Below are 26,376 nucleotides of genomic sequence, written 5' to 3'. Positions count from 1 at the left end.
CTGACTACTACAGAAGTGTATAAACTACATGTCTGCTCAAGTTACATTCTGCCTAGAACAGCCAAATATGTCCAGAGGACAATACAAAGTGACAAATGACGCTTTCACTGTATTCTCAGTCTTAAAAAGCAACAAGGAAAACATCAAAACAAACAAACAAAGGCTCGGTAACTGTGTTTATATCTTCATAAACAATCAGACTTTTACCTTACAGGGAGTAAAATGTGTATTGTTGGTGCTAAGACACCAACATTTCAGCTACAGCTTTTTGAGGAAATTGATTCTTCAAAGGAAGTTAAACTACTTTTTCCCAGCTATGACAGGGAAAAAAGGAAGCAAAGAAGGAAATAGGCAAAACAGCTGCTCCCATACTGGAACACAGTGACAATCAAAATTTAAAAGGAACTTCTATCAATACATTAATTCATCCACACCATTCCTCAAGCAGGACCATACATTTACTCTTCATTTAAGAGATCTAAAAACTTGAATTTAGGTTCACTGCAAGGTGTAAAGACCTTTTCCATTATACACTAGCCTGATTTCTTATCAGCACAAGAATTAAGCAGCTTATACCTCATGAGCTGTACCTAAGGCTCACCTGAAGAACAAAAGTTTTCACAGAATCGCTTTATATCACACCAAAATTATCTCTGAAGCAGTAGTGTCCTCCAATACAAAGAGTACGACAAAGGGAACAAAAACATCAACATCAGTGTGAGAACACTACTGGCAAGTGTAAATAAACAAATACCCAACTGGATGTTTGATGCTTTAGAAGTAATTTTAATTTAAAACCAAGACAAATATTGACTCTTGGTTAAAACACATAATGAAATGGTCTCTTGCTATAACCCCGTGACAGTTTATTAAAAAAGACTTGCAGAGGAAGTAAAGAAGCTTCAACTTTACCTCCTGTAAGCCTGAGCCATGATATGTCACCCAGCCACACCTGCTCTGACCATAGCAAGGGTTATTTTCTTGTTTATCAGTGGAAGATGGTGAGACAGACATCCCAGCACTCCTGGAAGTAAACCATTGCATCACAGCTCAATTCAAACCTTGATAATTCAGTTTACAGCCTCTGGTTTCACACCTGCGTGTGATCCATTAGAGAGACTTTAATACTCTCATTCAGCCCCGTAAAAACGGACCCACACCAACCCAAACACCTCACAGTCCTTTTGAATCAAACAGACACACTGAACTCCTTATGCCCCCCACTCTTTGGGACTTCTTTCAGCCTTCGATGCTTTTTAACAATCCTGCACTTAAACCCTTGCAGTTTTGCAGGATTCTTTAACACAGATTTGATTCCAGAATGATGTGAAGCTCCAGCATGGGCTGCCACCCTCCAGTTTCCAGAGAGTCATCCCATCAGTGCCCTGACACATCACCTCAGAACAGGCATCTCCCCATCTCTCTGCAGTCATGCCTTTTTCACTCTACTGCTACTCTGCAGAAGTTTTCCATCCTAGAGTTCTGCCCAGTGCACTTTTCCAGATGACATCGTTTGGGGGTTTTTAAAATTGATTCATTCAATTTTTTTTTTGTCCTCATTATTTGTGAGGACAATGTTTACAACACTGTAAATATTTATCAGTAATTGCATTTACTCCAGATCACTACACAAAATCCAGTAGTGATCAGGTATTTCTTATCAGGATTTAGCACGAAGCTGCACATTATTCTAACAAGGCTGTGCATCACATTATTCTACCCCAGCCTATGCATTCCATAAGTTCTGCTGTTGGCAATACAGACTTTTTTTCAATATAGGACTGTGGTGGCATGAAACACTTTATATAGTTATAGCTATCCCCATCCCCAGAGAATCCAAACAGACAAGGTGCTGAGTGCCCTGATCCAACACTGAAGCCACTTCTGCTTTCAGCAAGGCTTTGGCTGGAGCTTCCTTCTGTAATTCTCAAAGTTATGCCTTAAACCAGCTCTGAATTAAAATTAATTCCAGTCAACTTTATACTAATTTTGTTCCACTTCATAACACTCTGATGATGACACGAGTCTGGCTTTTTTACTTTATTGCTCTGCCTCTCCAAACTCTCGATTCCAAGTGCATCCTTATCCCCAGGAGCTTCCTTGCTGAGGTCAACAGGAATGTTTGGATCAGCATGGACAGAACTGTTTGCCAATCTCCTCGTGGTTTTCATTTCATTTGGTACACAGGAACAAACACAAAGGTGCTGTGTTCCTATTAATATCCATTAAGACACACTGAAATTTTGACTACTGAAATTTTTGCTCCCCCCAGTACTCCAGCACACAGGGAGACCATGCTTTGTCCAAGCTCCTGCTCGGCAATAAATCCCCGAGAGGACAGAGCAGCTCGTGCAGGGGCTGCAGCAGAATCACACACACAAACGTGAAGAAACAGATTCCAACCACGTACAGACCTTCTCCTGCCCTATAAAAAACTGTTGTGTCAAAAAATTTGCACCAGCTCTGCAAGTGCTCACCGAGTGTAAGTCACTGAAGCCTCAGCTCCCTTCAGTGATCAAACAGCAGAGAGGGAATCTTAAGTGGAGAATGGAACATTTATTTCCTGTGCCATCCAGTGTGGAATAGCTGCAGAATAAATACGGTTCCTCCCCTCCGACTGCTTTATCTAGGTCAGAAAACTCCTTAAAGGCAGGAAGTCGCAGGAAACAAATGTCACTACACATCAACTTTTTATCATGAAAACAAGCAAGGCAGCAGATAAACCCACCACCTTCCCAGGATTTCAGCACAGACAGCAGCTTATTAGTGAACTGTTGGGAAAAGTCCTTATAACTGCAAAAGCCATGGCCTCACACCACATGAGAAATACATAGTTTCCTTTGAAATGATATTTTTTCCTGTATTTTACATAATTTTATATAAATTAATGGGACTTGAGATGTCTTGAAGAGCTGCTGCATTTAGTGAAAAATACAGCAAAAGAGAAGCATAATCTTATTTTCAATAGCTCAGGCATGACTGTAGAAAAAACCTTTTGCTTTGCCCATGACAATTGCACATGCCCAAAAAAAAAAAAGAAAAATAACAGCAGAACTCCTCCACAGCAGAATTAATCTCTAAAACACACCTCCCTTTATGAAGGAATATTTGTAAGACAGTGCCCTTGCCTAATTATAAGCAACTTAATAATACACACTTAGTTTGGAAAGGGTGGAAGATTAACTTATTTCCTTTGTTAGCTCATTTAATTTCCTACTTTTGCTATTGATTAAGAGTATCATCCTACTCAAACATGGCACCTTGGTATTTTGATTTAATCAATGCAAAGAATGATTTAATTTGCTTATCTCCTACCTCATTATTATAACTGAAGTAAGAATCTCAAAACTCTCTTTCAGCTTCAGATTCTTGCAACAGACAGTTTTAATACTGACTTTGCACCTTAAAACCAAAATGATGCTGATCTTGCTTCTGTCACAGAACTGGAACTTTACAGACTATAAAGAACTATAAAGATGATTTTCCAGTTTGTAGTATTTCATATAACTACACAAAGAATCTACTTACTCCTATAGCTAACTACAGATGTAAGAACATTTGTAGGATCAGCAGAACTGGGTAAGGATGTTTCACATACACATCAATCATACCAACACAAAAAGCCTATCCGGTGCAAATTAATCCAAATATAAACTGCCTAACTGGTGTCTGACAATTTGCAACACTGCTTTATTAACAAACAACAAAAAAATCACTCAGAAGGTGTGTGTAACTGAGAGGCAAATATGAAAAAAAAAAAAGAGATGACAGAAACAACTGCAATAGAAATTATTACTATAGAAACTTCCCGCTCATCTCTATTTTCATTTCAAATCGTATGTGCTCTACCTTCTTCCTCCTACACTCCTTTTCAATCAGATCTGCTCAAGTGAGAACACTACTTCTACTGAGCTTGACATTTGAATCCTGCTTTAAAGTAGCCAAAAACCCACCTATAAACACAGTCCCGTTGACCTTATTAGTCAGTATGGCACAGAACCAGCATCTGCCAGAGACAGCAAATAAAAGTTTCTGCAGTCTGATTCTGTCAAGTCACAGCCAAGTCCAATGTTCCCTAGTTTTCTGCTCTGAGGTAATTTGTAATTGATAGTTTAATCCAGCTGGTATGGAGCTCCAAACCACACCTCCGAACACAAATCAATCACAAGGTCTCCCAAAGTTGCAGGCAGCTGTTGCCCTGAGAGCCACTGTCTCTGTCAAAAGTGGTGTCAGGGAAGGGAGAAAGCAGGTGCCCACATGGCCTGAGGGACTTACAGCACACTGCTGAGTACAGACTGCAAGAATATATTAACACTAATTCCTTGAAGCGAGTGTTTTGTTTGATTGCTCAAAGTATCAAACGGTTATTTTTGTAAGAAGACCTTCAGAACATAAATCATAACCCAAACCCAAGTAATGCATGTTCTGCCTTAGCTACCATAGAACATTACCCAAGGAAATGTCATGATCCTTTCACCTCCACCGTCAAGGCAAACTGCGGATGTTTCCAGTGAGACATTTCCATGGAGCACATGTACAGTCACAGCTCCAACCACACAGATACACTTTCGGTAACTGCAATTAGATGACAGAAAAAAGTGCACTGATACATTTGAGGCTCTTTACAATCTGTTTCCTGGGCAGGGAACACTGAACATAATAAACTTTCCCAAAGAATTGACTCAGGGAATAGATTTACTTGATCCTTGTTTAGAATCTACCAGCTTTCATCAGCAGAACTTCTACTGCTTAAAGGCAGCAGTAACCCCAGTTTGTGGCTCCAGACTACAAGACCAAGTTAAAACTATGGGTTCAGCCCTCACTATTACCAGGAGGAAAAGCAGAAGAATACAAAGAAATTAAATTTTAGTTTTCAGCTACATAGGCCTAATTTAGGATTAGTCAGTAAATGTTAAGCTGAAGTAAAATGTACTTGATGTCATTTACTGTAAGAGCACCCACACTTAGTAATGTAAAGAAGTCTGCAGAATGAATGACAGAATGGGAGAGTTATTTACTGTCTCTTACTATAAAAGAGCTTCAGCTGGATCAAATGCAATTACCAAGCATCCAGTTCTAAAAACTCAGCAAAAAGAGGTATTTCTCCCAACAAGGGCTCCAATTACATGGCAGAATTCACTACCCAAAGACACTGTGGATAGAAGAGGTTTACCCAAACTCAACTACTACAAAAAGACAGAGAAAAAAAATGCAAACAGTAAATTATTTTAACTCAAAAAGAACTAAATACTGACTTTGGACCCAAAAGAAAAACCAAGGGAAACACAAGCATTTGTATTAATCCAATTTTTATGCTCCTTCCTGGGCACCTGCTACTGACCACTCCTGAAGACAGGTCATGGACTAAATGCATCTCTGATCTGACTTAAAAATGCTGCTCCTATGTTCATGGTATCTTGCTTCTGAACCACAAATTACTTCCACAAAAGCAAAACCAAAAGTTATGACTAAAATCCAAAATCTATAGGTTTGTCCAAATGAGCACGACTGCCTCGGAACAGCGAAGTCCAAGACGTCCAGAGTTCTGCGAATTCAAAGGACAAAGCACATCCGAGAAACCCAAAAATCAAACCAAAACAAACGCACTCCTTCAGAGCAAAGCTGTACCCAGAAGTCTGGCTGTTTTTCCAGCTGGATCAGTTACATCTGTCTGGAATCCTGCCTCTCCAAAAGCCGTACACAACAGCTCTGCTGCTCTGCCCAGCACAAAAGGTATTTTTTCCAGCCAAGTACCTCAAAAAGCAAATATTGATGTTATGATTTACCTAGCAAAAGATCCAATCAATGCTTCCACTGAGGGCAAGGGAAATTCCACAAGCAGCAAATGAAACCAATTGAAGAAGGTGAACTTTAGGAACCGGAGAGGGCCAGTGTGTGCATCTCAAAGGTGGTTGGAGAAGAATAACTGCACTGCTTTGATCTGGGTGTCTTGAGCAGGAGCCTCTGAAACCCTTTTCATCCCACGTGTGCCATGACATTGACAGGAGAGCTCCTTGCTGGACACACTCAAAAATGGCTCTTTTCTCCCCACCCCCACTTGATTCATCTCCCAAGACGACAGCTGGTTTGTACATACACAAGTAGGGATGGGAGTCTGTCAAGAACTGCAAAAACAAAAACACACTTCCCACTGCTATTACCTCCTGCTTGATAACTTCAACATTTGAATTGCCAGTGAGGCTTCCAGGGAAGCATTAAAAATAGCAAGCAGAACACTTATCTTAATGCACAGTAATTCCATGTTTCATGACATTTCTAGCTGTAGAAAAAAAGATGCCTTTATTACAGGTAAGTGTATACTCTCACATTAATAATTTAATTTCCCCAGATGTTTAAAATGTGTGTTTAGCAGGAGACTACCACTGTGTATTCCTGTTTTTTCCTTCCAAAACCAGGGAGTTCAGTAGGATTACTAATGCAGTCAAATTTAAACATTGTGCTGAAACAAAAAAAAGGCCAAGGACACTGGAACTACATAGAATTATTAGTGACAAGCAAATAAGACATTTCAAGTCTGTCAGAGTATTGCACTTGGCACCTTTGTGGGTCACTATTAAACAGACAAAACAGAGGTGGACCCTCCATTCTTGGTTTCCAGGATCACTTGGAAATAAACAGAAGGAACAGGCCACCCTGGATTTTTTAAACTTCACCTGCCATGAAAATTTCCCATGATTGTGTAGTCATAGGCAAAGCATATTTATTACTGGCAACAGAGTAGGATTAAACAACAACAAAAATAGATCTGGTGATTACTTGAGCTGGAGGTTGGCAATCATCAATCCTGAGCTCACACCAAAACTACCTTCCTTCCCATCACACTTCAATCCTTAATTAACGTTTACATTATACTGAAGTAAGGAAGTTTGACTCTTAAAATCCAGAAGATCTCCTTCAGTGTGACCAGTTAAATCTACAACAAAACTCAAGAACAGGACTACAAACAATATTAATCATTAGAAAGTCACAGTAAGGACTTCCTAGGAGCAGACAGTACTTTGAATTTGCCTGAAGACTAGTCAGAAGGAAAAAAAAAAGGTTTATAAATAGCCAAACTACTATTTTCCCATTCAGGACTTGTGTTTTAGAAACAGGCTTAGTTTTTAAAAAGCAACACAGTAGCATTTGCTCTTAATCTCCAGCGTAACTCTGGGGGTGTAGACTCTTCCTGCCCTTCAAGGTGACTCTCACCCCCTGCACAGCGGCTCCAGCTCCTGGCCAGGGGCGCCTTTTATTTACCAGCCTACACCTACCATTTGTAACCAGGAGATAACCACTTCCACCAGCCCTGCAAGCTGAGGAATGGTGACACCTCTGAACACTGCAAAGGCCAGCTCCTGCACCACCACCCACGTGCAGTGGTGAAGAAATTTCAACTACACGCAACTTTTCGTCGTTGTTTAAGAAAAAAGTGAGACAAAAAATCCTTCTGAATCTTCTTTCCACTTGAAAAGAGACGTTTGATGGAAAGAACCAGAATAAATGACAAATCACTGGACAACATGAAGAATCACTTTTTTCCTCAGGTCTTAAGCATTTAACAGAATGTTACTGACTCAATTACTCCAACTAATTCTAGACTGTTTGAAATCAACACAGACCATGCACAACTGTGCTTACAAATAGTAAATTATACCACAGCGCTTACAAAGAAAAAAGCATGTGATCTACATTTCATAAATCTGTTAGATTAAAATATAGATTAACCACATGTCAAATAATTATAAATATTAAAAGCAGAAAGGGAAGTGACAGTTAAAGGTCAAACAAGTCCTCCCGTATTCAGGATTACACACCGGCACTGTTCAAGCCCTTCAGAATGAGCATTTCCTAGAAAGCAGCAAGGAAAGACAATTTGATTTTCACAGAGAAAGCAGGTGAGAAAACTAACATTAGGCCGACAGAGCAGAAAATATACACCATTAATGTCCTAAACACAGTTTGAAAGCTCACAGGGCATGAAGGCTGTGTCACTGATGGCATGTGCTCTATAAAGGTACAGCACTCGTAACGTTTCAGGTATTTCTTAGTCAAGGCAGCTAAAATACACCAAACCAAAGCACTTTCACTTTTCCTACATGTGACTCCTCAGAGCACAGATCACTTATTTACAGTTCAACACATCCTTAAATGTCGTGGGCAGGCCTCACGTATTGCCCTAGAAAATCATTTTGCACAGACAGTTAATGTTTGGTAATGGCAAAGGAATGTATTACCGTTTAAAACCTCTTAATACATTTGTTGTCACGTAACGAAAACATTTTAAAACGCTAAGGCCAGCAGAAGCATTTCACGTGGATGATTCAGTTTACCCGTAAGAATAAACGTTAAAATTAGGCAAGGCAGCAGAAACTACCACCAAAACCAGAACAACCCGCAGAGCACCGAGGGAGAACAACCCCCCCCCCCAGTTCTGCCAAAGCACCGAGGGGGCTCCAGGATTCTCCCGGCGCCGATCCTCAAACCCCGACAGCCCGGACCGGTGCAGAACCGCCCGCAGACAGCGCTCGGGCTGTCCCCGCTTCTGTCCGCCGGCACCGGGCCGGCCGTGCGGGGGAAGGACACGGCGGAGGGCACGGCGGCGGTGCCGGGCGGTGCCGGCGGAGGCAGGACGGGGCCGCTCTCGCCTGTCACACGCCATGTGCACCCGCGGCCTCCGGCGGGCCCCGGAGCGCCGGCCCCGCGTACTCACACTCGCGGCAGCTGCAGCGGCGGCGCCCCGCGCCGCTGGAACACGCCGTCCACGAACACGCCGTTCTTGCCCAGGCAGCGCAGGTAGAAGTCGCCCCCCGCTCCGCCCGCCGGGTCCCCCTGCGGCGGGGGCGGCGGCCCGTCCGCGCCGGCCGGCGGCGGCGGGGGCGCGGCGGTGAAGATCTCGAGGTGGCGGCGGGAGATGAAGCTGGAGTGGCCCATGCTCACGTCCACCGAGCCCTGCGACGAGTTGCGGCCGATGGTCACCGAGCGCTTCTTCATGAGGTACTCGAACTCCCGGCCCTCGAGCCGCGCCACGGCCGCCGCCGCCGCCGCCGCCGCCATCTTAGCGAGGGACGAGCGAGGCGCGGCCCCGCCCGCACCGGCCCCGCGCCGGCCCCGCACACAGCAGGGAACGGGGCCGCGCACCCGGCCCTGACGCAGCCACGCGCTGACTGACAGCGCGCGGGGCCAATGCGCGGCCCGCACGCCCATGGGGCTACGGCGGCGCGGCCAATGGCGAGCGGCGCCGGCCCCGCACGTCCCAGTGCCGGCGCACGAGCGCAGGGGCGCGGCCCGGAAAACGCGGAGCGGAGCCGCGCGCGGGGAGCGGGGCGGAGCTGCCGGGGCAGCGCCTCCCGCCCGCCGGCGGCCAGGGAACGGAGCGGGAGGGGAGGCACGGAGCCGGCTCTGGGACGGCCGCCCCGGCCGGCATCGGGCCCTCCCGGCCACCTGCAGCCTCCGCCGGCGACCCGGGCCCCGCACCTGCCGGCCGCCAGCAGCGCCATCGCGAACGGCACCGAGCGCGGGGGGAGAGGGGAAGAATCGAGAATGGAATAAATACAAGTAGACAAATAGTGCTAGAGGGTGAGCAAGAACCATGAGGAGAGAGCTGGGTAACTGCTCAAATTTAGCCTCAAAATACCATATTATTAACATATAATGATAAAACCAAAACTGTTAAGTTTTAACCCTAATACGCATCTGACAGCCTTCTGAGGGTCATGTTAAACCTAAAGGTAACTCCGCATTGTCAGAGTTCTGTGACAGCCATGGAAAATCAGTAGAATGCTTCAAATGCACCCGTTCCAGGTGAGCCAGGCTGCATTTGTGCACACACCTCCGCTCAGCCCCAGTTTTCTCAGAGGAACTAGGGCACAAGGAGTGAGCGAGTGACCTGACACGAACACCCAGACAGCCAGTGCTGAGTGCCACCGCTCCAAGGGCATGGCACAGGTAACAGCATGGAAACACTGAGAAGCCACAGCTGGGAGTTTGACTTGAAAATGTCACAGGCTACCAAAAAAAAGCTGGCATTAATTGTACGCAGTTTGTCAAACACAGCATCTGCAATGAAAATGTTTTACCTGACCCAAATACTCATTGTTACAGGACCAGGCGCTGTCAAAACAGGAAACTAAACCATTGAACACCTTTGGCTATAAACTGCGAAGAGGGTGCGAAAATGCATTCGTGCCTATTTACCAACACGTCACCGTAACAGCTCCATAACCTCACCGTGGTTTGCTGAGAAGAGGGTTGTGTTGTTTGGGTTTTTTACAGTACTGAAGCTCACTATTGTTTATTAATAAAAATAACTGCCCAGAGAAGCTGTGGCTGCCCAATCCCCAGATGTGTCCAAGGCCAGGTTGGACAAGGTCTGGTGGAAGGTGTTCCTGCCCATGGCAGGGGGTGGGAATGGGATCCACTTTAGGTCCCTTCCAACCCAAACCATTCTGGAAATTCACAAGACATTAAACATATTTACCCTTCAGACAAAAACCAGTCAGCCTGCTAACAAACATCCAGCATTAAAGCTGAAATTGAAACTTTTGGGTTTGCACATTAAGTCAACAGATCTTCAACTGTAGAACTATTTTGTGAATGCTTAGGAACAGAACATGGTACCTGCTACCTGCAAAGTGATGGCAAACCTCAGTTTTACCCTTAGGATTTATCAGCACTTCTTACAGGCAGCTACAACACAATCCCATACTGGTTCAGTCCATTTATACAACCTCATATGCACAGCAGACGCAGTAAAATATAGCAACAGTTTAGAGCTTTGGTTTCTTTTAGATAAAACTTTAGTTACATCTTGCCCACACTTTGGTATTTAGAATCAGACTTTCTTCTATACCAACATATGTTTGGCACAGAAAATGTGGAGCATCAGAGAGCCAGTTATGACTCCCTGATTCTCAGCTTGTTTTTATCCCTTGGCTCTGCTGGCTACAGCAATGTTGTGCCTGCTTTGCTAACAATCGCTTTGGGATCCTCAGGGCCCTGCTGGCTGGAATTATCCGTGGATTGCCATCTCCCAACACACCCCACGCCTGCAGAGGGAGAAAACCGGCAGAGTGGGAGAGCAGCCAGGTGAATTTCCATCAGGCCAGCAGCACTTTTCACCACCCTGATGGTTGCTCAGTTTGCAGAAGTTAAAGGCACTGCTGCTACTTCACCATTTTCCAGTTATGTGAATCACAGCTTTCTTAATTTGTATTAATTCATTAACAACAAGCAGTACTGAATTCACAAAGCTGACATAAATCCTGCTCACACAGAACAGAGAACACAGCCATTGACACGGCATGCTGAAGTTCTGCGATCTGTCTGCACCGAGATGTCTTTTCAGGGGTCCCACCGTCACTAAGCTGCTCTGTGAAAAGAAACTGAACACCGGTAGAAGGGCTGTTTGCTTTTGCATGAGCAGCACTGCAGAGCAAACACCAGACCCCATTGTCAGAAGCTCCATTCATTTCAAGAGGACGGCTGAGACCTTTCTGCCCATGTTTTTTCTAAATTGGAGCAGATTTAGTCACTTTCTTTGTGATCACAACAGCACAGGTACAGGTCACCCCGACCTGCCCACGTCTGGTCCCTGCTGCAGAGAGCAGGAACAGCTCTGTGTGGGAACAGCTCACAGATCATTCTCCAGTGCTGTTCTGGGTGTCCGAGTTCCCCAAATATCCACTCGTTGAACAAAACCTGGCCCTGATGTCAGAGCTGCACTGCAGATACAACCTCTTTCACACTTTTTCCCCCTGCCAGCTGACTAAAAGCAAAAGGCCTTTTTCTGTCTGCCTGCCTGACATCCACCTTAACTGCTCAGGACAGAATGAAGTTACTGACCAAAATTTAATCATCCCAATGAACTTCTGCAATGGCCACTGACACTAAACAGGCTCTGAAAGCATTTCTTATATTTTTCTACTGCATGCCAAGTAACCCAATGTGATCCAGTCCCCATTATATTATGCAGCAGCATCTGCCCGCATCACAGAAGTGAAGAACCTGTCTCATCTAATCTTAAAACAACCTGGCCTGAGTTTAACAGAAATGTGTAAGTACCATCTAAGAGCTAATCCATTAATACTGTTTCATGTGACCCACCTTCCTTTAAATGACTACACATTTTTAGACTTTCATTTTTCCTTGAAGCTCACGCTGTAGCAACACAAGGGCATTAATTAACAGCTGCTTGTGTTGGGGCATGCCCTGCCATAGAATGAAGTTTCCCTTCTTGGGTTTTCTCATTACATGTGGCCTGTACTGAGGGCTATGAATGAGTGCAGCAGCTTCTCGAGATGCACATTTGCACAGATCCCAAGCACAGAGTACTACTAGAGGAATATGATGAATAATCAAGTAGATTAAGTGACCTTAATTGCTTGCTTTTGACACAACCAGCAATTAAACAGCTTTTAAAAGCTATCAAGAGCTATCCATAATCTTTTTATTGTAGCAAGTGTCCCAGGCTTCCAGTGAGATTTGATTTTTATTAAACAAAGTCCTACAAAGTTAATTGTCAGAACCACCTCAGTAACATTCACGTGTGATGTAACAAAATAAGCCCTTAAATACCAGACCCTGCACAACTGAATGAAGAAAGATTTTCCACATTAATATCCCTGCACCTGACAAACATCTTTTTCCCTTTCCCTAGGTGAGAAGCCCCTTGAAAGCAGTAACAGCTTCCTCCAGCACAGCCTCAAACCCACAACCACATTTTTGAGTAATCCCAGTAACTGTCCTGGAGCTCTTCACATGCTAAAATTTAACAAGGTGTGTAAAACTTAGCAGGACTCGTGCTGTGATTTAGTCATTCTCTCACAAACGCATTTTGTTCAAGGGGGAAATGTTCAAAAAGCACTGTGCAATTACTGCAAAGTATTGAAAACAGCAAACGGCCATGATGGTGGGAAGCTCCCCAGATACACCCAGCCAGTTCCTGAAGTGACTTTAATTTAAATAACAGGGGGAAATAAACAGCTACACCTCAAATGTTAGCATTTTTTCCTTTATGGATGACGTTCACACCTCTTTAAGTAATAAAGCTGTAACGTGCAATACTCTTAAAAAACCTAAGACATCCAGAAGAATGCATTTTTTTGTAGGAAGAACAGGGAGGAGGGCAAACACAGCTACCTGACCTGCCACTTGTTAATGTGCTATTGGAGGGAAGGGAAATGAGCACTGCACAAGCCAAAGCCACCCAGCAGCTCGCTGGGCTCATCTGTAGAACTGCTGTATTATCCTTTGCATTCTAACCACAGGCTGCCTGCTGCCTAACATGACCCGAAGAAGCAGTCAGCATTTCTTACAAGTGCAAGGCAGAAAGCTCCTGGCTCAGCAATCAATCACTGACACAGAGGAATTGGTCCTCCCCAGGTGGGGGAACCCATCTAAAAGCTATGAGAAATAATCGGGCTAATTAATTCTTCTCTGCAAAGAGCAATTCCACAACTGACCTCGAGCACTCTGAGGAGGTGAGCAGTCCAGTCAGCCCTGCTGGAACAGAGTAACTTCATAGTGACCTAAAGGATAAAGCCCCAGCCCCAAATCCTCCATGAGTTGTGAGACAATGAAAACCCACGTGCCTTGAACAGAGATCATCCACTCCGCTCTCCCAGGTGATCACTCAGAAAGGAACTCCACACCCCAACACCACAAAATGATTTTTAGAAGTCACAGCAGCAGCAGCGTTTGTTAACTGGAAATGCAAACCCCCCTTGCTTTGCAATGCAGCCTTTAATGACCCAGGCCTTTGCGAAAGAAATACTTATTCTTCACGCTTCTATTTTATGTTTAATATTGACCCGATGATCCAAAAGCATTGAAGTTTTGTTACCCTTTTCTAACGACGAGTTCTACACAACGAAATCCTGAAGCATAACCAGGACCAGATCTTATCAATGCAGCACTCATTGGATTTAACGCTGATCATTAGTAACTGCTATGAGTTATGACCCACAATTCCACTGTAAGAATTTTCTCCAAGGTTTTTTTTTGCCTTTTTTTTCTGCCACAGAAAGAAGAAAATCCTGTCCTATCCTATCTCTCTGCTGGATCAAGAAATGTACAGCAATTCTGTCTGAAGTAAACACTTAGTAGCCACTGTCAAAACACACCTGAGACCAAACTGACACCATTCCTATTTCTGCTGTCACAATAGGTCAGTCCTGTGACATTGACATGAAAAGCATCTTTGGGGCTCCTTAATCCCCTGAGAGCTCAGATTGTACAGAATATTTTCTGTGCACACCCAGCTGTATGTATTTGAATAAAAGGCTGTAGTTTCCCAAAAAAAACTAAGAATGGCTGGCACTTTGATTTTAGAGGGACAGCCCCACTAGGGCTCATCGAGTTTATTTACCACGATTGAATTTTTACTCTTCCTAAAACTTGAGCTGATTTTTTTTTCAGTCTCCTTTTAGCACCACAGCATTATACACCTTTATGATATGGTATCATAAACAAGCTAAGTGTTGCAAATATATATATATATATATATATATATATATATATATATATATAAACAAAAGCAGCAGACTGAGTTGTCAAGGTCCAGCTTATGTTCCAGGCATCTGAAGGAGGTGATTGCAGCTGACACCTGGCAGATACAGAGTGGGGCTGCAAAACCAGGAATAGGAGTTGTGGTTTGGTTGGCAGAAAAAGGCAGGTCAGAAGAAGTGGAGACTGTACGACAGGGTAGGACAATGAATAAATGATTTACACTAATCAAAACCAGAGAGGAATTATAGAAATGTGAATTAACTACATGAAACATAACCAAAGATAAATCAAAACCAATACCAAGTGTAAACTAACAAGAATCAATATGAAAAACAGGCTTTAAAATGTTCTTTTCATGACAGAGCCTTCTAATTGAAATTTGTCCTTTCAGGGTGAGAGAAATGAAGCTTTTATCAAAATCAGTTTGGTTTGGGTTTGTTTTAAAATCAATTCCTTTTCAGAAGCCAAAAAGAAAGGAAAAGTGAAAAGTAAAGAGATCATTTTCTTCATGTCTGTCTTTGAAATATTTCTTACTCTGTCCAACAGGATAACTGCAGAACAAAGCAAACTTCAGAGGAGAGTTACTGAGATACTGAGGTATGAAAAACTATTACACAAAGGTTAAGAAATTGGATTGTTTTCGCTAGAGACAAATGTTACTGAAAACATGTAATAAGGCAAAAGCACTGGGAGAACAACCTCATGTTCCATAAACAGACATTTTAAGATGCCTGTAAGGAAACTGTCTGAATTCAAAACACACAAAGGAAATCCTATAAGGAACATGATGACAGCAGCACTGCTTTTCACATCCATATAAAGTATTTAGCATTGGTATTTTTAATGTGTAGCCAAAGCCTGAACAACTTAAAATAGGACATTTTCCATCCCTGTTAGGAATCCTCCAACACAAGAACCAACCTCTGTTCTCTGTTTATACCAAAATCTACCAAGAACCAGTCTTGCACAACTGCATCTGTAACACTGACATGCTTGAGAATGTCCTTCCTGAAGACAAAAGAAGATACTGAAGTACATTCAGTCTCAGGTTTGGCCCAACAGATTCTCTTTTTCCCAATAAATCTCAAAATATTCAGAATGGTTGTCATATTTCATTGCTTTTTCTATGAAATTTCCTTAAGTTTAGACCTAATCTTTAAAACATAAAGCATTTAAAGTTCTGATAAAAGAGAGAGAGGAAGTCACATTATTGACTTCTTTCCACAAGGGGAACACTTGAACAACAAACAGCTGTTTAAAATTATTTAGGAAAAAAACCCCAAACAGATGCTGTGCTGGACAGATTCTGTTTGAGTCCTGTGCAAATCACAAGGTGTTCAAAAACCTCCAGAAGGGCAAGGGGAGAATACAAACATTTCTGACAGGAGAGACAGGAATCTTTTCAAGATTCAGACTCGTGTTAACATGCCTTGCAATACAAAATGGACAGCACAGACAGGTCTGAGATTACCTTAAAAAAAAATTATTGCCCAAATATCAATACCAAAGTCTTTCTGACACAGGGAGAAAAGAAAAAAAAAATCAATGAAAACAAATTTATATCTACTGCAAATATAGAATATTGAAGCAGAAAGGTGTCACTTATTTCTACATTTTCTCCTGGGTGATGCATAATAAGCACTGTAAAGGTGAGTCCCTTGGGGAAAACAGAACCACACATGAGGAAAACAGTTCCCTTCAGCAGATTCTCAGAACACCAACACACAGGTACTACTTCAACCAGGGGCAGAAAAATGAAGCTGAGTCTCATCAGTGAAAGGCAGCACGGGGTTGTGTTAGGAACAGCCAGCAGAGGGTCTGTGACCAGAAGCTACTGATGCTCAGAGACAGTAATTACTGACAGATGCTCAACAGAGGAATAAATCTCTCTGCTGAGGACTTGGGTTCTTCAAAACCCATCTCCTCCACCTCAATTTATTGTGCTAATTGAATTAGCCTGTGGTTAATTTGATATTCTATTTTCATTTCAGTCTCAGAAAAGGAATGATGCAGTAGACTGTAGTCTAACCACCCAATAAATAACCCACCCTGTGGTGAGGATCCAGAGCTCCTCACCAGTGCTGCAGGGCATCCTGTGGGTCATCCCTGCTGCCACGGGAACTCACTGTTTGGGTAGGGAAGAACTCAACACTAGAGGAATGTGGAATAATTTGCCTGTAATTTTGACAGTTACTACAGTCAGCAACACACAGGTAGTTCTTCATTACCTGTTATTAAATCACTGAGTGAGGTGCAAAACTGGGACAAGCAATCACAGAATATCCTGAGCTGGAAGAGACTCACAGAGATCATCACAGCCCAGCTCCTGGCCCTGCCCAGGACACCCCAACAATCCCACCCTGGGCATCCTTGAGAGCTTTTCCCACTTCTCCTGGAGCTCTGGCAGCCTTGGGGCTGTGCCCATTCCCTGGGAAACCTTTTCAGCATCCAACAGTCTCCTGACCTCTGCAGGAAGGATCTTTTCCTAATGTCCAACCCAAACCTCCCCTTAACATGTGGCTCAGAAAAACAAAAAAACCCGAACCAATGGAAGAGAAAAGTTTGCTCAGTAGAAATCATGGAAAGATAACATGAAGAGAAGCATTTGTATATTTGCAATTAATATACAGACCAATATAAATAATAATTTTAAAATACACTTAAAGCTTTTCCAAGGATGGACTGCAGCACTAGAGAAGAACAGCAACGTGCATCAACTCCACAGCAGAGCACATTCCACAGCATCAGCTACAGGACTACAGGACTTCTTTGACTTATCATAAGCTGTTTATGCCACCTGAAACTTGCCAAGTACAAAAGCTTTGCAGATAAAATCCAGCCACTTTCTAACAGGATTCTTAGATGTACATAAAACCAGAAACTGAGAGTTTAAAATAGAGTTGAAATATTGCCCTTTCTCCTGAGGACGCAAACTTAAAATCAGTCAACTTTCACACATCATCATTAAAGTTTCTAACCCAAGATATATTTGTAAAATACTATTCAGTTTAGAACCTGTCTGTACTGAAGCAAGAAAGGAGAGAGGATCACTGGACATCCAAAAGAGACACATTTTTGTATCTAATAATATTTTTTTCTTCCAACTCCCAATACAGAATTTTAAACACGAAACTCACCCTCTTTGGGAACAGCTGGTGTCACCTCACCATTAAATACATTAGTACTGCCCTGCAGTCTGGAATTCACCTTTGCCATTTTACACCACAAAGATCTGGTATCAAAGAATAATCAAAATTTGGAACAGGTGAATTCAAAACATCTACTAAGTATCCTCACAAACTTTTTTTTTCCCCCTCTTAACACCTGTTTACAGTTTTGGGGTTTTTTTTAGGAAGGTATGAGGCAGAATAGGCAAATGAAAAAGTTCTTAAAATCAGCATTCTGGAAGCTCCTAATTTTAAGTTAAACCCTTAATATCCTATTTCTAATGCTCAGTAGGCTTTAAATTTGTCACCAAAAATAGGTATTATTTGCCTAAGATCCCAGAATAACTTAACATAATAATCTGAACAGCTGGATCAGCTTTTTTCCTCAGTACTTTTATGCATGACTACAAGGTGAAAAGGTGTTTCATGTCACAGATCAATGTTTAGCCCACAGTTCAATCCCAAGCTTGCAGTGGCAGTGTCATTTCCTGGGCTTGTCACTGGTTCCCAACCTCACAGCACCTCCCTGGTGCGACTGAGAACAAACCACATGAAAGAAATGACAGGAATAAAAAACCCCAATCAAAGACAGCACCCTTGTGAGCGTGTATTTAGTGAGTTCCTGTCTCCAGGTTACCACATGGACTCACAAAGAGTGTCAGAGGCTGTGGGGAGGCTGGGAAAGGGGAGAGCAGCAGCAGCAGCTGTGGGAGCTGGAACATGAGCCACTGTTACCCTGGATAGCCTGGCAGCCCTCACAGCCTTGGCCAAGAACACTGTGCACACTCACTACAGCATTTCTAGACTTCCATCACAGATCCTCTTCTGCCTATGGCTTTTGGAAGCTATCCTATAAAAGAAGGAAAAGTACCTTATTCCTGCATTTCCTGTATTTATTTTTTAATTCATTAATCTTGAAATAAAGTCATGCAAATCTTTATCAAAAGATCAGACTTTTAAAAATGCTGATTTAGGACTATTTTAGATATAGGGAGACAACAGCTACATCAATTACAGGAACAGTTATCTTTTCTACACGTTCACAAAACACACCTGCAGCTGTCTTAATTTCAGCTCCCCTGAGCACTGCATACAGAGCATGATTACACACAGCACTGAGTAGAGCAGACTGATTTTAGCTTTTACATTTCTGCACAAGAACTACAGAAAGAAGTATTGCCCTGTCACCTGTGTGAGGTGGTGAAGATGTAACCCCTCACACTTATCAGCTCTACCCGATCTCAGAGGTGTCCAGTTTATCTGCTGAATCCTCAGCACTGTGAAACCACAATCCTCACTGCCAGGGTTCTGAGTGCTGCAGTGCTGAGGAATCTCTGGAATTATAAATGAAATCAATCACTTCTGCTGAGACAGGGGAAAAGAGAGGAAGCAGGCTTGTCCTGGCACAGGACACTCAAACCACAAACAGGGCTCAGGTTCACCATTCCTCTCTGACCCACATTTCATTTACAAATCTCAGACTGAAACTCCACTTCTCCTACCTCTGGAATTCCTCCTTTGATGCATTCTCCCTCCTGCTATCCACTGATCAGTATTTTCAGCAGTGACTCATGAGAACATGCTTAACATGACCCACAGCTGAAACTTGTTTGGGGTGTCTTGCTTTAGAAGCCCAAAAGGCTCCTCACTACCAGGCACAGGACATATAAGCCATTGCAAAAGCAATAAGGGTTTAGTTCTGACATCTGAACAGAGTCAAATTCCACATTTCCCACAGACCCCCAGGAGCAGAAAGCCTTACTTGGCCATTTTGACTAAAGCAGAGCCACTGCTCATCATATCCATCAGAAGAATCTTGTTTCAGAATCATTTCCATTCACCACTCTGAACTTTGCTGCAAAATAACAATGATCATATTCTGCTCTACAGAAGTCAGATATTCAAAAGCATATGCTCATATAGCAACCCAAATACATCATCTGTCACACTGTAACAGTACTAAAGGAAATGTTTCGAAGTCTACTTTGATTTTTCTTCAGCATGAAGTGCCAGTGTAATGGGAGGTTTGAAGCCTCAGAAAGGGAAGAATTGTACTATATTCCAGTACTATGAACAAGAATAATCATTTTACCAGTAATTTACATAGCAAGTGCAACTCCACAAATCAGGTACTGGCAGTATTATCCTATTTGCATAACAGTAAGTCATTAAATAACATAAACCTTTGCAGTGTGCATTTAAAAAGGCACAAGAACGAGGTTGAACTGGCTGAGAATATGGAGCAGTTGTGGATTCTTCTGATCTTGAAGACTTCGGTGGAAAATGTAATGACACCAACAATTGAAATCTTAGAGAACTGGAAGACACTTCACATAGGGTAAGTGTCACCCGTCACACTTCTGTGAGCCAAACTGAGTTACTGACATGAGTCAATGTTTGGTAGTCAAAGAAAAATCTGAAAGGTACAGAGCAAATACAGAGGAAGTGGCATCTTCATTTTGAGAAACTCATAAAACTGCCTTCTCAACTTCTTTTTTTTTTTTAAGATCTACCTGTGTAACATTTACAGAAAAATCTGTTGTTCATAAAGCAACACTGAATTTGATACTTCTAAAGCATCAAGACAATATTTAAGAGCAACAGCAGTTTCTTAGAGCCAGTGAAGTAGCTCATTTAAAAATCTGAATGCACAGTATAATGATCTAATTAGGGGAATTTCTCCCCACAGAGAGGCTCTTCTGGTGTAAGTTGGTGGGAAAGCCCAGCTGGCTCCAATACTGTAAGATCAAGACTTGAAAGCTTATGCAAGTGTGTGGTTAAAGAAAAAAAAAAGTTTAAAATCAGAAAACTGGAAGTTTCTGTGCTTCTGACAAGCATACACTGAATAAGCTGAATGCTGTACCAGCCTCAGCCTCTGAGCTCAAAACCTTCACAGGATTACTCACACTTGGTAACCACAGAACATTCAGAACCGCCAACAGGGTTCTGTAGAACTTCAGTTACTGAGAGTCCTGCACTTATTTCTTCTCTGTCACAGAAGAAAATAATTAAGATGTGTCAGCTTTTGTTCTAGTAAAAAGCCAAAGCAAGATATCAAATGATTCAATCACAAAAGGTTTTAGATAAGCACCAGAGTAGCTGATCTCAATTACTCATTTTTTCGAAGGCACCAACACAACACAATCTACAGTCCAGCATTTTTACACATCAGTTCTCAGGGCAGCAGCCAACTGCACAAATGCCTTCCAATATTTGGGAAATGTTAAATTTGTTCCCTAAAGAGAAGCATTCCAAGAAACACATTCAGATGGAAGCACACCTGATGCTGCAACTGACACTACAATACTGTCTCTACATTAAAACCCTTTTGAGTTTTTAATACCATGTAAGGAACTCAGTCATTAAGATAACCTACAAAAAGTTATTAAATTCTGACTAAGTTTAGCAATACCATGAGCACTTTGGCTTGTCCTTTTTTTGCTGCCTTTCAGAGAACTCTGTACAGTCTCTCCCAGGTAAATAATCCACTCCACACACTTTATTAACATTAACATTACACAATAAAACTTTAGGTAATTAAGTTTAATGTGCTATCAACACAACATGGAATTTCACACAACTTACAGTAATTCATACAGTTCACAGTAACCTCACAGCAAAATCAAAAGGGAGTAAAAACTGCCCCTGTATTGTTATGCAAGAGCTTGATTTTCTTCTTGCTGCTCACCCTAGAAAGCAACACAACAATAACAGTTACAATATGACATTCAAATACCTAAAGAAATAAGTTTATATTGTTTCACTACTATGTTTAGAGAAGTACATTCCCTTAATACAATCTTCTAACTTGGAAATCAGAGGAAATATGACAATAAGTGCATTTTCTATGTGCAATACACATAAAGAGACCCACATCTTACGTTTTATGATATCTAAACAGAGGTTTCACTGTGGTGAAATACAGACCAACATTCAGCATTACAATGAACGATTTGTCTGAGACTACCCCCTCAATTGCCTGTAAGCCTTGTTACAGCCCCTTTGAAGTGACGTTAGTGAAACAACCATAGACTGTGGTTTGTCAGGGGTGAGGGGTGGTTGTTTTTAGTTTGCTTGGGTTTTGTTTTTTTTTTCTTTCTTTAATTAAAAACGAACTATGAACACTAAAGATCAAACACAGTACATGCAGAATCTTTTAGGCTAATTAAAAGTTTCAACTATTCGAAACAAGGCACTGAAAACTGATTTGTTTGGAGAGCACAGGAAGCTGTCCTACCAAGCAGGTTATATTTATCAGGCTTTTTTTTTTTTTTCCTCTCTTTTTCTTTGAAATTTAACTTTTAATTTCCTGCCTGCTAAGAAACTCCTCAGCTGCTCATCTTTGTCATGGTGAGCAATGAATTAAACACAAACCCTCTGTCTCACCTGTATCAAATCAGTCCCAGGAATTCAGTTACTGCTGCACTCCAAATTAAAATGATAGTGCCAGAGAAAAATGCTGTTTTGAAGAATATACTTGAATTTTTCAGCTTCACTGGTATTTATTTGCACTTGACTTGGCTTCCAAGGATTCTTCTCTGCTTTCTGAACCCCAACTTGTTCACCTACTAAAATCAAAAGTAAGAACAATTAGGAAAGTCACAAGGAAAACCACAGTTGGATGAGAATCAGACAAACGTGGTACTTGACATACTTCACCATACTGGCGAGGGGTTTGGACACATCATGCAATGCCAATGCAATGTCCCATGGCCTCTGTGTCTCCCTGTGCACATTAAAAGATACAGTTTTTCAAAGGTCAGAAAACTAAGACGTGGACGAATTATTCAGTAAGACTGTTGAGGGTAACCAAAACCTGAAGAAAAAGCAATGGACAAGCATACCTATTGGAGGCTCCTCTGATCTCAGCTGGGAATGCCCCAGTTACTGAAGACACTGCAGTAACAGGCACCAGCAGTCCGTGGTGGGGTGGCCTCGCTGAGCACGGCACTATTTATAGATAGTTTAACACATCACTGGGTCGACAATGAAACATCTCCCTTTTGAGAAACGTTAAAGCACATGCAGTCACACTTGCCTGGACACTGCCCTACTGTAAAAGCCTAACTGCTGATGGAGACACAAGTACTGGCTATTATTTCCTTGTTCACTCATGAACCCTGTACACAATTAAGGAAGGCAGTCACTGGGTTTGCTGCTTGAACTCTCAGCTATTTTACAACTTCTCCACTATCTGTTTCAGATTCTTGCCTCAGAAGGATTGGACCATCAATTATGTACCAAGATGCTTTTAGATAATGAAGCAGGGCATGAATGATATGAGTTTCTAATAAAAAAAATTAAATATGATAATAAAATCAACTCAAAATAATTTCAAATGAGAAACATGCAAAAAACCACAGCATCACTAACGTGTCGTCTGTCCTTGTCAAGGTGCAGTCCCCTGGTGCCTCTCGCTCCTCTTTCACAGTTACAATTCCCACATCTCCAGAACAAGCAGATTCCTTAGGCAGCTGGTCATGATTGCCATACCTGCAAATACAACCCAAGCTGTTAACTGGAACACTTCTTCTGAAAAAAAAGGTTCTGCCTCTGTTTCATCTGCAGTAGTGTCATGTGCTCACCTACACAAACAAGCAGGCAAAGAATGAAAATCTTCTGTTCAAAATCTTCATTTCAACTAAAACTAGCTGTATATTTTCCTTTCTATATATAACTTTTATCTCATGATTTTTAAATATCAGCTACAGTCTTTCAAGTGGTACCAATAAAAATATCTCAACCACCCTTCCAAGGTAAGGAAGTACTAACGTTCCATCTGCTGCTAGTAAAGGAGTGCTGGCTGACAATGCTCTTTCTTCCTTCCCAGTGATCCTTCTCACACCCTCAGAGAGGGGACAGAGCGGAGCTTCTGACAATGGGTCATAGCTGTCATACCTAGGAAGACAAGACACAATTGGTATCAACATTCAGAATTATTTACTTGGTATTAGCAAACAGAGCAGTGTCGTGACAATCTACTCACATGTCCAGTAAAAACCCGGCGACTTCTGCGTCGTTTCTGAAATCCAACTTCTCCTTAAGTGTCAGCCACTGGTCAATGTGATTTCCCACATAAATCCTTGTTTTCCCCCTTCTTCTATCAAGACTTTGCTTTCTCTTTTTCTTTTCCAGAAAAGACAACACTGGGGGCCTTCCACACCTCTTTGCTGGCAGGGACATGGTGAGCCTGGAAATAAAGGAGAGGCTTTATTGAGGGGCAGCTCAGAACAACAGCTGGGACCTCAGCACAGCACAGCACAGCGAGGACTGATGGCCGAACACCTCTGGCTCCTCGCAAACCGAGCACCCGCTGCAGCTCCGCACCGACGGCTCCCGACCCGCGCCCACCCGCTCGGGTCTTCCCCTCTCGGCGTCTCTCCGCGGCAGCAGCGGCCGAGAACCGAGCCGCTTCCAGCCGGGACACGGTGAAGGACTGCGGGACAGCCCCTCACACCGCTCCTGAGGGAAGGGAAGGGGACATTCCCACCTCACACCGCTCCTGAGGGAAGGGAAGGGGACATTCCCACCTGACACCGCTCCTGAGGGAAGGGGACATTCCCACCTCACACCGCTCCTGAGGGCAGGGGCCATTCCCGCCTCACGCCGCCCCCGGGGGGACAGCAGCCCCTCTCGCCGCTCCTGAGGGCAGGGAAGGGAAGGGGAGGTGACGGGCCATTCCCTCACACCGCTCCTGAGGGGAGGGAAGGGGACATTCCCACCTCACACCGCTCCTGAGGGAAGGGAAGGGGACATTCCCACCTCACACCGCTCCTGAGGGAAGGGAAGGGGACATTCCCACCTGACACCGCTCCTGAGGGAAGGGAAGGGGACATTCCCACCTCACGCCGCTCCTGAGGGGAGAGAAGGGGTCATTCTCCTCACGCTGCTGCTGGGACAGACACACACACAGACACGCACATTCCCGCCTCACGCCGCCCCCGGGGGGACAGCAGCCCCTCTCGCCGCTCCTGAGGGAGGACAAGCGCACCTCACACCGCCCGGAGAGGGGACAAGCCCTCACGGCGCCTCCGCGGGGTGCGCCCGTTCCCCGCCGCCCCTCCCTTTCCCCCGACACCGTCTCCCGCTGTCCCCGGCGGGGCGGCCGCTCTGTCGGTCGCTCTGTCGGTCGCTCTGTCGGTCCCCGTCCGTCGGTCCCCGCCACCACCGGCAGTGACCCAGGTAAACAAGGGACATGTGACCGGCGGCGCGCGCTGATGGCGCGGGGACACGTGAGGGCGGGGAGGGGCCCGGCCCCGGTTTTAAGGAAAAAAGGCTAAAAATAATAATCGTAATGATAATAATGAGGTTTAGGTGTTAAACCAGGGCAGTGACCCGAAATCTGTCCTGAGGCAGCAGCCAGTGGCGCTCAGGTAAAAACCTCTCTTCAGCCTTTCACTGAAGCCCAGAGGAAGAAGTAACCTCGCGTGGTTTTTTTAAACATTTGTTTTAATAACAAGCTTCAATTACGTGTGTTATGCACAGATTAAAAAATTTACTGTTTTCCCAAGCAGCAATTCGCCGGAAGAATATCCAAAACACTGCGTGGTTATCTTAGCTTCCGAAAGGCCAGATTCAGAGACAAAACTACAATGTTGCTCCGAAAAGCAAAAAAATGCTTGAAATGAGACCTACCTGTTAAAATGCTGAATCAGTGACGCCAAGAGAACGAAAATGCAGTGAGAATTTGCAAACAACATTTAGTTCTACCAAGTAATTTGGAAACAAAAGCAGCTATGCAGCAACTCACCTTTTATGCCTGCTAAGTTAAGCAAGTTACTGCTGTTATGCATGCTAATAAAGTTAAAAATAGCATGTAAAAGCAGAGGACTGTGTCAGTGTCCTCAAAAATTAATTACTACATAATTAATGTAATTAATTTTAGAAGTAATAATTAGTAGTAATAATGTAGTAATTAATTTTTTTAATTTTTTTTTTTAAATTTAAAGCTGTTAATGTATACTTGCCGTTTTTGTGAGGGTTTTTTTTTTCTTTTTCATCTCGTTAGGATCTGCAAGCCAGTGTTTATTTCAGCTGCTTGTGACAAACACAGCACAGGAATGCTTTCAATCACACCAATATTTGTATAAATGTTGGTTTTACCACCTGGACATCCCTGCCAGCGCGGTGAATATTCTGCCCCTGAGCAGTTTCACACAGGTCCCGAAATGAGCAGCATTCCTGGGACGTGGAATCGTGTCTTGCAAAGCAGCAGCTGCTGCTCAGGAATGAAATTCCAAAGGCAATTCCCCAGGCCCCAGAGGCTGGGGTTTGTTCTCTGCAGCAATGCACAGACGTGGAACGGAGGGCACCACGTGCAGAAGCTGTGGCCTTGCAGGAAGGAATTCCAGAGGTCTATATATATATTTATAGAGGTTTGTATGGCACTCTAACAGCTATATCAACTCATTCTCTCCCCTTCTATCAATTGAAAATCCTGGCTGTACTATCACCTCTCTGCTGATGAATATTTCGCTCTACCTCAGTAGTTTCCAGAGCAAACATCTTGTTTAGCTCCCAGCTGTGAGCGTGGCAATAATGCACCTCACAAACCCCAGGAGCCTTCTGCCTCCTGAAGTGTAATTTTCATTTCAAAATGCCCCATGCTGCTACAAGAGCCATCAGTTAACCCAGGGACATGTCTAAGCACCCCATTTATCTTGTGTTTTATGAGTATTTGTGAGATGGGATTAAAAACTGC

The 26,376-nt window shown here is 43.3% G+C and overlaps 2 protein-coding genes across 2 annotated transcripts in view; both read right to left on the bottom strand.

Moving 5' to 3' along the window:
- The window catches only part of FOXK2 (forkhead box K2), a 42,434-nt gene extending 33,227 nt beyond the window's left edge, over window positions 1-9,207 (bottom strand). The window contains exon 1 of the mRNA XM_066200590.1: window positions 8,714-9,207. Within this exon, the coding sequence (XP_066056687.1) occupies window positions 8,714-9,207 (494 nt within the window). The remainder of the gene's footprint in view (window positions 1-8,713) is intronic.
- Window positions 9,208-21,203: 11,996 nt separating this feature from the next.
- Window positions 21,204-24,872, bottom strand: LOC136299194 (uncharacterized). Its single transcript, XM_066200588.1, has 8 exons — window positions 24,754-24,872; window positions 23,662-23,865; window positions 23,448-23,573; window positions 23,049-23,168; window positions 22,520-22,625; window positions 22,330-22,401; window positions 22,062-22,243; window positions 21,204-21,364 (listed from the first exon to the last, which is right to left on the bottom strand). The coding sequence occupies exons 1-5, from the start codon at window positions 24,870-24,872 to the stop codon at window positions 22,541-22,543; spliced, it is 654 nt and encodes a 217-aa protein (XP_066056685.1). The 3' UTR covers window positions 21,204-21,364; window positions 22,062-22,243; window positions 22,330-22,401; window positions 22,520-22,540.
- Window positions 24,873-26,376: the final 1,504 nt, after the last annotated feature.

Source organism: Chamaea fasciata, unplaced genomic scaffold (genome assembly GCF_029207755.1).
Source record: "Chamaea fasciata isolate MVZ Bird 193981 ecotype frontalis unplaced genomic scaffold, bChaFas1.0.hap1 SCAF_19, whole genome shotgun sequence".
Lineage (NCBI taxonomy): Eukaryota > Metazoa > Chordata > Aves > Passeriformes > Sylviidae > Chamaea > Chamaea fasciata.
This window is presented reverse-complemented; position numbering and strand designations above follow the sequence as displayed.

Bases quoted from the DNA above. Each gene is read 5' to 3' on its own strand.
- LOC136299194 (XM_066200588.1), bottom strand. From the start codon at position 24,872: ATGTCCCTTGTTTACCTGGGTCACTGCCGGTGGTGGCGGGGACCGACG. The intron at 23,574-23,661 runs GTGAGTAGATTG...TTGTCTTCCTAG, and splicing joins GCCGGGTTTTTACTGGACAT to GTATGACAGCTATGACCCAT. The intron at 22,626-23,048 runs GTTAGTGATGCT...ATCTATAAATAG, and splicing joins TTGACAAGGACAGACGACAC to TGCCGTGCTCAGCGAGGCCA.